Below are 12,520 nucleotides of genomic sequence, written 5' to 3'. Positions count from 1 at the left end.
AATAGTAACTTGTATTTCCTGACACGCTGCACAATATACCTAAACCATTTGTCCTACCTTTAACAGTAGCTGGTATTTGGTGATACGCTGCACTGGCTTCAGGAGGTAGGCCCCTAGGGGCAGTTTGTGGTCCAGCTTCCTCTGACACTCCTTGAAGAAAGGGTTATTGTCCCCTATTTGTGTACGCAGCTCCTCGGAACGGGGTTTGTTCTGGCAGTATATGCTGTACATCTGGAACATGTCCTTCTGGAGAAGGGAAACAAGCATATTGTTGAAACTGACGAATTCTCCCTATCTGAGCCTCATTCTGGTAAAACAGGGCTTATTTTGCACAGGCTCATCACAGACTACAATATCCGCCTAGACTGGATTTCACAAAGAAGAGACTTCTGTTCAACGAACAAAAACCCATAAAAGCAGAAAATGTTGTCCCTGATTAGCTTGTGGGGACTGCACAGGCTAATCTGGGATAATACTTCACACACATGCATAAATCCCATTTTTTGTGTGCAGGGTTTGACAGTATCTGCTGTACATTTGGATCATATCCTTCTGGAAAAATTGAACAAGAATATCAATGGTATTGGTTTTACTTTTCAAATTTTGCAGATGAAATTAGGCCGCCATTTCTAATCTCAAAAGTATATATTTTTTCAAAATGACTGCCTAAAATTTCCAATTAGAAGTTTCATACAAATAATTCAGACTGATGCATACTTAATTCCATCAACATTATAATTCTGATGGATGGACAAACAGCAACTACTACATGCTCCTCCCCCTCTCCAGGAGCGTTATAACAAATGTAATGGAGCAATCGCTTAAGTATTGATTGCAAAGACATATCCCAAGTTTAACGTAATTGATTTGTTTTATTAATAATAACACTGTAAATTGACTCAATTTAAATATTTAATTCTTAATGGCCTTTTTAAAATTATGAAATACATAATAACTTCATCTGTGTGCCATTATTATTACTCCCATTTCATCTTGCAATAGCAAAATCCCATATACCCATTGCTGCATAATTGTAAATATCTCAGCATGATGCCAGGAAATATAAAGGTACCCTGATTTGACTATATTTTTTTATAAATGCCGAACTAGGGCTTAAAATATTAACATGGTTCCCTGAAATAATCTATATTATTTTACATTACTACTAAGTGAGTTCATTTTCTCTTTCACTAACATGTACCTACATACAACTATTAACATACTAACCAACATTTAATGTAATTGTAATCATGCCACAATTACATTAAATGTTGGTTAGTATGTTAATAGTTGTATGTAGGTACATGTTAGTGAGAATTGAAGGTTTTTACTGAGATTGTGGATTCCCATGAATTTATAAACTGACATTTTAGAAGAAATGTGACATAAAATTGAAAGAACACAATAAACATGATTACATACTCTGTTCACGAAACATTTTCCCAGCTTTGTTGGACAATCGGCACAACTTTGAAGATCTTTCAGAAACTCACTGAAATGATAAAATAATACAATAATACAATATATAAGCCACATTCAATTTTTTAGCCCAACTCAAGCCATGAAATTTGAGCTTCAAGTAAGCCGAGTATTCAGAATGTCAGTCAGCTAACGAACAATCTCAAATTTCAGCTGAAAGAATATGCATGCACATTCTCCCTGAAAACCCCAAGGATAAGTGAAACTTTTTTTCCTTTTCCTTCAGCTCAAAAATCCAAAAAGCTTATGTGAACACTTAACATAAAATGATGGTAAAACTGAGCTCAAAAATTGAGACAAAGCTCAGTTGAGTCTTTAAGTCCATACTAGGCCTCTGAGTTCAGGACATGTGCACACTAAGAATGCATGGCAACATTACAACATGACTATCTCTTCTTCACTTAAATACGTATTTTGGAGTGTTCGTAGCCCCTTAGAAAGTTTCATTTAATTAAATACCTTTCTTACTCAATACAAGTTTAAAAGGGTTCATTTTCAACACATAGTTACTGATGAGCAGCAAACAGCATGGTTTTACGCTATTGCACATGGCCATTTTGACTTTTCTTCTAAGTGGGAAAGGACTATACATACTCATGATGGAACTTGTAGATTTGTTCTAGATTTCCAAACAGCACATCCTTGTTGTTGACCAGCTCGTCAGGTATCAAGTGTTGCATAGTGCGATTGTCCATCTCACAGTAATAGCCCTGTAATGGAGTTCACATATAAGGGAGATGTTGATATTTGAGCATCTCACAGTAATAGCCCTGTAATGGAGTTCACATATAAGGGAGATGTTGATATTTGAGCATCTCACAGTAATAGCCCTGTAATGGAGTTCACATATAAGGGAGATGTTGATATTTGAGCGTCTCACAGTAATAGCCCTGTAATAGAGTTCACATATAAGGGAGATGTTGATATTTGAGCATCTCACAGTAATAGCCCTGTAATGGAGTTCACATATAAGGGAGATGTTGATATTTGAGCGTCTCACAGTAATAGCCCTGTAATGGAGTTCACATATAAGGGAGATGTTGATATTTGAGCATCTCACAGTAATAGCCCTGTAATGGAGTTCACATATAAGGGAGATGTTGATATTTGAGCGTCTCACAGTAATAGCCCTGTAATGGAGTTCACATATAAGGAAGATGTTGATATTTGAGCATCTCACAGTAATAGCCCTGTAATGGAGTTCACATATAAGGGAGATGTTGATATTTGAGCATCTCACAGTAATAGCCCTGTAATGGAGTTCACATATTAGGGAGATGTTGATATTTGAGCATCTCACAGTAATAGCCCTGTAATGGAGTTCACATATAAGGGAGATGTTGATATTTGAGCATCTCACAGTAATAGCCCTGTAATGGAGTTCACATATAAGGGAGATGTTGATATTTGAGCATCTCACAGTAATAGCCCTGTAATGGAGTTCACATATAAGGGAGATGTTGATATTTGAGCATCTCACAGTAATAGCCCTGTAATGGAGTTCACATATAAGGGAGATGTTGATATTTGAGTTGTGTTCTGGGAAAGCTGGGTTTAATGCATGTGTGTAAAGCTTCATCCTAAATAAGCCTGTGCAATTCCTACATTCTAATCAGGGACGACACTTTCCACCCAGACTGGATTTATGTTTAGAAGAGAGTTTCTTTAAACAAAAAAATTCGTAAAAGGGAAAGTGTGTCCCTGCTGTTCCAAAATAAAATATTCTAGAAATTATTGCTGTTATGTTGGTATGAAGTGGTAGTTTGTAGGTTCATTTCAAGACCTTGTTACAGCAATGGCAAATGCCTAATGACAATGCAGTTAGTTAGATTTTCTTTTCTTTATTTCGTTTGTGATGATAGAAAATAAATATTTTCACTAATGGCTGCGACACTCATGAAAATAATAATTCATCTCGTGACTAGTGAATTGAAATCAAAGGAAAACAACAAATATTCTCGACATGAGCCAGTTTTTTTAAACCGGGCTTATTGGCTGTACATAAAGTTAAGTGTCATCCGAGATAAACCTGTGCAGTTGGCACATGCTAATCTGGGACACATTTTTCAGCCCAGACTTGATAAAAAAAGAGATTTCCATGACATTAAAAATTCCATACCAGACTCTGCATAGTGTCATACCTGATAAGTCCGCATAGGCTAATCTGGGATGATACTTTTCGTACATGCATTAAGCCTGGTTTTCATCAAAATCAAGTTCATATTACATAAAATAAGATACAATATAGCTTAGTGTTTAGGTATGACCTTTATTTCAATTATAAACTTGTTTACCACCACAACATGAATGACATTGCTAGTAATAATGAAGTGACATCCAAAACAGCATAAAAATGATGATTTTCATTTAACTCATTTTATAACTAAATAACTTCACTTTCGACCACTGGAAAACGTATATAATTCATTTTTCTATCATGAACAATTTTAATATGTGATAGGTTGCTGCTACATTGCAAGGCAGTAAAACTTCCCAGCAGAGTAAATTTCAAATGTACAAAGGATAAGAGACTATATCATCAAACTTACACGTAGTATATCATGAAGCTGTTGAACGTATGTCTTTTCAGTGTCGATAAGTTCCTTCATAACATGCCTGAAAAACATGATATTAACTAGAGTTGCAGACAAAAAATGTCAGTTTTTAAGCCTTCAAAAGCATGAATTCCTGGCCATGGTATTGACCAAACTATTATCAGAAGACAATGAAAATTCAACCTCGTATGTATATGGAAAATCTTCAAGTTTACAAACTGTTAACTTTTTCAATTAAGAAACAACCTGAAATACACTTAACCTTATTTTCAATGCATTAAAAAACTAACAACATCACCCTTATTTAGTCTTGTTTTGTTTAAAAAGCCTCATGTTTAAAATTCTTATCTTAAATACCTATGCCGTGTTTTTATTTACTAAAATATCTCATAGTCCTGCTTACTGTCTCTTCTCATGCAAGCTTTCCAGCATCTGCTCAGATATACCGCTCGATCCCGAGGTAGTCGAAACAGAGGCCACGGAATTCCGGGTCCTTTCTGCAGAAATCTGGTGTGCAGGGCCTTCTGATGATGTCATCAGTGTTCGTGCAACATCAGTGCTGTCAGTGGTGGACAGGTTGCTACTGGTACTGGTTGACCCCTGGTTTGACCTTGACCTTCCACCATGACCCTGACCTTTATGGTGTGGCTGGGGTAAAGCAGCATCTGTGCGTATCTGAGAATAGAACAATTAGATTGATTAGTAAATTGTGTGTGAAAATTTTCTTCAGAGAAAAAAATAACATGGAATTACTATTTATCCCCTGTTTCAATAATTTGACAATCATTCTCTGGCACTATGGTTCACAAGGTATTATTTGGCAAGATAAAATTTTGGGTGATATAAAATAAATCACTGGAAAAAAAAAGGAACATAAGGAAAAGAGTGCTTTAATGCATTAAATAAAAAAAGAATATCTCAGACTGTCGCTGAAATCAGCAGTTAGGCCAAGCAAACTTAACTCCTTTATGGATGACCTGACAACCATACAATTTTATCAGACTGTCTATATACAATGTACATGTATCACAGAAAATCTGATGATCTATATCTCACAGAGAATCTGAGGAAGCCCTTTCAAACTTTGCCAGTTTATGGACCCATTGCGGTGTTATTTGGGGATTGACACTACTTCCATGGTCACCAAACTTCTTACTTTTAAACAGCTCCTAATACGATTTGTAAAGCCATCTTGGTATTTAAGAGGAGGATATTAGCTAAGAGAAATCACACACCTGACTCAAAAACTAAACACTTCCCCTTAGTATAAACCTATTTATGTTATCTTTATTGCATTAAAAGTCTAAAGCTTATTGAAACACTCTTGAGTCTGTTTCCTGGGTATAACCAGAACTTGGTGTCTTTTGTGGAGACCAAATAAAACTTCCATGTTGGGGATCAAAACCATGATCTCCCATTGCTAGGCAGGCACCATGTCCATTACACAGCAGCGACAATAAAACTTACCCTTGCTGATTTCTCAACCTGCGGTGCCGCAGTCTGAGGCTGCTGTCCCTGTTTTCCAGCTCTCCGCTGGTGCCCAGCACTCTTGCCTTTGAGATTGTACTCTGGAACAGTCGTCTGCCCACGGGACGAAGCGGTCACTAGGTCGGGTTGGACCGGGTGTTGGACGGGACGGGAAGTGGTGGTCTGGGAGAGAAGCTCCTCCCTTCTCTTCGAGCACATCATCTGCACGTCTTCTACTTTTTTGAGGACTTTTTGAACAGCTGTCTGTAATTAAAAGATAAAGGATCAGGTATTCTGATATTGCTTACTTGTGATATCTGCAGCCAACATTCACCCCTTGATCACTGTGATACAAGTTGTATGTTTACACAACAATCATCATCATCATCATCCTAATATTTATCCATATCATCATCATCATCATCATATTTATCATATCATCATATTTATCATATCATCATCATCATCATCATCATCATCATCATCATCATCATCATCATCATCATCATCATCATCATCATCATCATCATCATCATCATCATCATCATCATCACCACCACCATCATCATCATCATCATCATCATCATCATCATCATCATCATCATCATCATCATCATCATCATCATCATCATCATCACTATCATCATCATCATCAGTATCATAATTAACAGCAACAACATCATCATTATAATCATAATAATTATCAACTTCAATGACAATGTCATAATTGCATAACAATATTCATAATAACAAACTAGACAAAATAGAAGTGCCCAAAGCAACAAATAGTAATAATTCACTTATGAAATCGTGCAAGAGCTCACATACTCGTGTCTTGAATCTTAAGAGTTCTGACACAACTAAGAAGTGGTTTGTAATAAATCTGTTTGTTTCTTGCCTTAAGACAACGCTGTACCTAACATAAGGTACATTAATAATTTGTAATTTATTACATCATTGTACGACCACAAACCACAAATGCCCTCGAGGAGCAAAGAACTTCTAAACTAGAAATGGCGCAGCAGAGGCCGACGCGTATCCCCACGCCGAATGTTTGACCTAGGTGTGCCCCAGGGTTGGTAATGGGGCAATGCATAGCTGAGATTGACCGTATTGTCATAAGAGAAGTTCATCATCAATTAGAAGTGAATTGGTGTAGAAATGAAGAAGTTATAGTAAAAGGCAATTTTGGGTGGGTGTGACATGTGGGCAGGGCGCCCCAGGGTTGGTAATTGTGCCATGCATAGTTGAGATTGACCGTATTGTCATAAGAGAAGTTCAGTATCAATTTGAAGTGAATCGGTGTAGAAATGAAGAAATTATAGTAAAAGGCAATTTTGGGTGGGTGTGGTCTATGTGGGCGGGGCGCCCCAGGGTTGGTAATGGGGCCATGCATAGTTGAGATTGACTGTATTGTCATAAGAGAAGTTCAATATCAATTTGAAGTGAATCGGTGTAGAAATGAAGAAATTAAAGTAAAGGCAATTTTGGGTGGGTGTGGTCTATGTGGGCGGGGCCCCAGGGTTGGTTATGGGGCCATGCATAGTTGAGATTGACCCTAATGTCATAAGAGAAGTTCAGTATCAATTTGAAGTGAATCCGTGTAGAAATGAAAAAATTATAGTAAATGGAATTTTTTGGTGGGTGTGGCCTATGTGGGCGGGCGCCCCAGGGTTGGGATTGGGGCCATGCATAGTTGAGATTGACCCTAATGTCATAACAAAAGTTCAGTATCAATTTGAAGTGAATCCGTGTAGAAATGAAAAAATTATAGTAAATGGAAATTTTTGGTGGGTGTGGCCTATGTGGGCGGGGCCCCCCAGGGTTGGGAATGGGGCCATGCATGGTTGAGATTGACCGTATTGTCATAAGAGAGGTCCAGTATCAATTTGAAGTGAATCGGTGTAGAAATAAAGAAGTAAATGTAAAATAACCTAAAAAAATGAGTGATAATTTCTGACGCGGCCCCACCCCAACCGCTATAACTTTTGACCCAGGGGTCAGATCAAAATTCCAAATAGTGCAGGGTCGCACATATGCTCATAGCTACCATGTGTGTAAGTTTCAAGGTTCTAGTGCTTTTAGTGTAGGAGGAGATAGTGGCCAGGACGGACAGACAGACAGACGGACGGACGGACGGCGGAGATAACCACAATATCCCCACCTTTTTTTCAAAAAGCGTGGGGATAACAAATGTTCTGACTTTATTTCAATGACCTTGTTTTTCTTGACAAGAATATTTACATTGGATTAAAGTTGAATGACTTCAGTATGTATCTTGTAAGCATTTTGAGTCTGGAGTTGAGAAAACATATTGCACATTAAATTTTAATATATTTAAAACAAAACGTGATTACATGAGCATAATCACAAGGTTTCTAAGTACAGCAGAACTATACCAATTTAATACACAGTATGCTTAAAAATGTTGTGTAGTTTCCTTTGCAACATCATCACTCACATTTTGTGCACCCTAGTGCAAAATATAAGGTAATTCAATTCGACAATAATGAGAATCAGTGAAATTATTAAGATTGAATGCAGGTATTTACAGGTTATTTAAATTTAAAAATGAAGATTTGTGAAGATTTAAGAAAGCCAATTTATAATTTTCTTTATTTGAAAAATAAGGACCAGCGGTGAGCTAATGAGAGAACTTGTGAAAAAAGTAGAAGTATGTTTTAGAATGTTACAATAAATTCCAAGTTAAAAAAGGGCCATAACTTTTGTAATTTTTATTACCGAATGTTACCAATCACACCTGCACAAATCCATTCAAAATCTCAGCTAAGTTTGAATGTTGAACGTTGAAAACTGTAAGAGAATTTTCAAATTTTAAATGCTGGATGATACAAAACGCACATGCAAAACTACATTCGCAAAATCATATGAGTATACTGCATATACTGCAGATTGAAAACTGTAGCAGAACTTCTTCTGATATTTTCTGACATATAAATGTCCAAGTTATCACAATAATATTTAAGTAAAAAAATGGGCACATCTTTTGTAATTTGTAATACTGGTTGATACACATCACTAATGCACAGTTTCATTAAAGTTTGAATGTTAAACATTAACAACTGTTAGAGAACTTCTTCTGGAATGTTTGTTTCCATGGACGGACAGACAGACAGAGATGGATAGAAGCCCTTGGTGAATCAAAAGAATAAAATCCAATAAAGTTGTCCCTGTGGAGTATCGAATATGGTGTCCGTATAGAGACCAGGAGGTCACGGGTTTGATCCCCACAGTGGGAGCGTTCTTGAGATCTTCCTAAAAGATACCAAGTACTGGTTCTATCAAGGACACAGACTCTAAGCCTTTCAACAAGCTTTCGGCTTTTGATGTAATTGAGCTAAAATAAATAGGTTTATATAAAAATCCAATGCAAAAAATTACCCTCGTCTCTGAAGTCATCACAGTGTCGAACAACTGTCTGAACTCTTTTGGGTTGTTGAGCTGAAGCTGCTTAGCAGAGATAACAAATGCATCAATGTCCTTGACCGCCCTAGTGACCTCCTCGTTACCCTGGCAACTCTGCAGCTTGAGGTTGGTCAACATGTCAACACCATCCATGCACCATTTGTTGGCCTGCAGAATGAATGGATAAACAATAATGAACAAAAATTTGTCTAAGGGTGTCCATGCACAATTTGTTGGCCTGCAGAATGAATGGATAAACAATAATGAACAAAAATTTGTCTAAAGGTGTCCATGCACAATGTGTTGGCCTGCAGAATGAATGGATAAACAATAATGAATGAAAATCTTCTATGGGTACCATAACTCTTTACCGCTCGGAAAAGCATTTTGACACATTTTAGAAAATCAAATTAAACACAACACCTTTCTTACTAGATTCAAGTTTTAAAGGCTTCATTTTAAACCCTAATGTACTGATGAGCAGCAAACAGCATTAACCCCAAACAGACCGCGAGTAACTCACAGGCTGTTCTGGTTTTATACTGATAGCATATAGCCATTTTCATAATAAAGAAACCAAATCACTCCAGCAGTCAGGTTCTTTTTCGATTAGGTAAGACACACAGATCTTATGAATGGATAGACAGTGTGGACAGAGATCTAAGGTCCTATCTTTATTTTGGCATTCCTGAAAGTGTGTGCCTCGGAGGGGGGGTTAAAACTATTTATATACATATCAATGGTGACACAAACTGGACAAAACGACATCATCAATTTGTGTTTATATATTAATGATGTCAACCAGGATGCTTTATTAAAGTACTTATCCTCTTGGGGATAAATTTACAAAATAGCCAAACATTAGTCAAACACAAATCCTTCCAGAAAATGTTAAGACAGAATGCATGATTTCTACACTAGAATAATATGACTGTCATGTGAAATAAAGGTCTTCAAAAAAAAAAAGTAACTGCCCCCTTAAAATATTTAATACTTGATACTCAGATGTATTGTAAATAAATATTGTATGAACCTTCTCGATTCTTTCTTGAAGCTCTTGAGATTTGTTGAGAATCTCGCGTCGTTGTCGTAGCAACTGTCGATACTGTTCGCACATACGCTGCAGTTCGATGCATTTCGGGCGAATGCTGTCTACTGCATAGTGGTCGTCCATTATGTACTGTTCCCCGTCCCCTCTCATTTTTTCGCCTCTCTCAATATCTTGCTGCAACCAAAAAATTTACAAATAGTAATTTCCAGACAAGATAAATTATCAATTTTTAAGCTGTTGTCTGTTTTATTTTCATAAATTATATATATATATTAATTTATTAATATTAAAATAATTTTATATATAAATTTTATATTAGTGCCTTTCATTCTACTTTGCTGTAATGGAAGATATTTTTGTTTCATACAGGACTGTACCTATTTTAAACAGTTTTGCTATGTTTTCATACAATCAATAAGAGGATTTTTATTTTGTATCATACAGGTTTACCCATTTTAAACAGTTTTTGCTATGGTCAGGTACAAAGTTGACCACTGACTTCTAAGCTTTCCTTATGACTTTTGGTATATGGAATTTTAGCTTTTTGAGTCCCACTAGTTGTTTTCTATACCATAATATATTATTTGAGCCTTGATCTGGGAAAACTAGGCTTAATGCATGTACATATTCTTGTCCCACATTAGCATTGTACAGTCTGCAGAGGGCTTTGTACAGTCCACAGAGGCTTAATGCATGTGAATATTCTTGTCCCACATTAGCATTGTGCAGTCTGCAGAGGGCTTTGTACAGTCCACAGAGGCTTAATGTATGTGCATATTCTTGTCCCACATTAGCATTGTACAGTCTGCAGAGGGCTTTGTACAGTCCACAGAGGCTTAATGCATGTGAATATTCTTGTCCCACATTAGCATTGTACAGTCTGCAGAGGGCTTTGTACAGTCCACAGAGGCTTAATGTATGTGCATATTCTTGTCCCACATTAGCATTGTACAGTCTGCAGAGGGCTTTGTACAGTCCACAGAGGCTTAATGCATGTACATATTCTTGTCTCACATTAGCATTGTGCAGTCTGCAGAGGGCTTTGTACAGTCCGCAGAGGCTTAATGCATGTGAATATTCTTGTCCCACATTAGCATTGTGCAGTCTGCAGAGGGCTTTGTACAGTCCACAGAGGCTTAATGCATGTGAATATTCTTGTCCCACATTAGCATTGTACAGTCTGCAGAGGGCTTTGTACAGTCCGCAGAGGCTTAATGCATGTGCATATTCTTGTCCCACATTAGCATTGTACAGTCTGCAGAGGGCTTTGTACAGTCTGCAGAGGCTTAATGCATGTGCATATTCTTGTCCCACATTAGCATTGTACAGTCTGCAGAGGGCTTTGTACAGTCCACAGAGGCTTAATGCATGTGAATATTCTTGTCCCACATTAGCATTGTACAGTCTGCAGAGGGCTTTGTACAGTCCACAGAGGCTTAATGCATGTACATATTCTTGTCCCACATTAGCATTGTACAGTCTGCAGAGGGCTTTGTACAGTCCACAGAGGCTTAATGTATGTGCATATTCTTGTCCCACATTAGCATTGTACAGTCTGCAGAGGGCTTTGTACAGTCCGCAGAGGCTTAATGTATGTGCATATTCTTGTCCCACATTAGCATTGTACAGTCTGCAGAGGGCTTTGTACAGTCTGCAGAGGCTTAATGCATGTGAATATTCTTGTCCCACATTAGCATTGTACAGTCTGCAGAGGGCTTTGTACAGTCCGCAGAGGCTTAATGTATGTGCATATTCTTGTCCCACATTAGCATTGTACAGTCTGCAGAGGGCTTTGTACAGTCCGCAGAGGCTTAATGCATGTGAATATTCTTGTCCCACATTAGCATTGTACAGTCTGCAGAGGGCTTTGTACAGTCCGCAGAGGCTTAATGCATGTGATTATTCTTGTCCCACATTAGCATTGTACAGTCTGCAGAGGGCTTTGTACAGTCCGCAGAGGCTTAATGCATGTACATATTCTTGTCCCACATTAGCATTGTACAGTCTGCAGAGGGCTTTGTACAGTCCGCAGAGGCTTAATGCATGTGAATATTCTTGTCCCACATTAGCATTGTACAGTCTGCAGAGGGCTTTGTACAGTCCACAGAGGCTTAATGCATGTACATATTCTTGTCCCACATTAGCATTGTGCAGTCTGCAGAGGGCTTTGTACGATCCGCAGAGGCTTAATGTATGTGCATATTCTTGTCCCACATTAGCATTGTACAGTCTGCAGAGGGCTTTGTACAGTCCACAGAGGCTTAATGCATGTACATATTCTTGTCCCACATTAGCATTGTACAGTCTGCAGAGGGCTTTGTACAGTCTGCAGAGGCTTAATGTATGTGAATATTCTTGTCCCACATTAGCATTGTACAGTCTGCAGAGGGCTTTGTACAGTCCACAGAGGCTTAATGTATGTGCATATTCTTGTCCCACATTAGCATTGTGCAGTCTGCAGAGGGCTTTGTACAGTCCGCAGAGGCTTACTGCATGTACATATTATTGTCCCACATTAGCATTGTACAGTCTGCAGAGGGCA

The 12,520-nt window shown here is 37.8% G+C and overlaps 1 protein-coding gene across 1 annotated transcript in view; it reads right to left on the bottom strand.

The window, feature by feature from the left end:
- The window catches only part of LOC127833949 (guanine nucleotide exchange factor DBS-like), a 92,594-nt gene that overhangs the window by 14,831 nt on the left and 65,243 nt on the right, over window positions 1–12,520 (bottom strand). The window contains exons 10-17 of the mRNA XM_052359475.1: window positions 9,961–10,152; window positions 8,904–9,095; window positions 5,502–5,765; window positions 4,438–4,709; window positions 4,029–4,095; window positions 2,074–2,189; window positions 1,423–1,492; window positions 58–246 (exon numbers count right to left, since the gene is read on the bottom strand). Coding sequence (XP_052215435.1) covers window positions 58–246; window positions 1,423–1,492; window positions 2,074–2,189; window positions 4,029–4,095; window positions 4,438–4,709; window positions 5,502–5,765; window positions 8,904–9,095; window positions 9,961–10,152 — 1,362 coding nt within the window. The remainder of the gene's footprint in view (window positions 1–57; window positions 247–1,422; window positions 1,493–2,073; window positions 2,190–4,028; window positions 4,096–4,437; window positions 4,710–5,501; window positions 5,766–8,903; window positions 9,096–9,960; window positions 10,153–12,520) is intronic.

This window comes from Dreissena polymorpha, chromosome 6 (assembly GCF_020536995.1).
Source record: "Dreissena polymorpha isolate Duluth1 chromosome 6, UMN_Dpol_1.0, whole genome shotgun sequence".
Taxonomy (NCBI): domain Eukaryota; kingdom Metazoa; phylum Mollusca; class Bivalvia; order Myida; family Dreissenidae; genus Dreissena; species Dreissena polymorpha.
The sequence above is the reverse complement of the archived record's forward strand: the minus strand, read 5'-3'. Positions and strand labels throughout refer to the sequence as shown.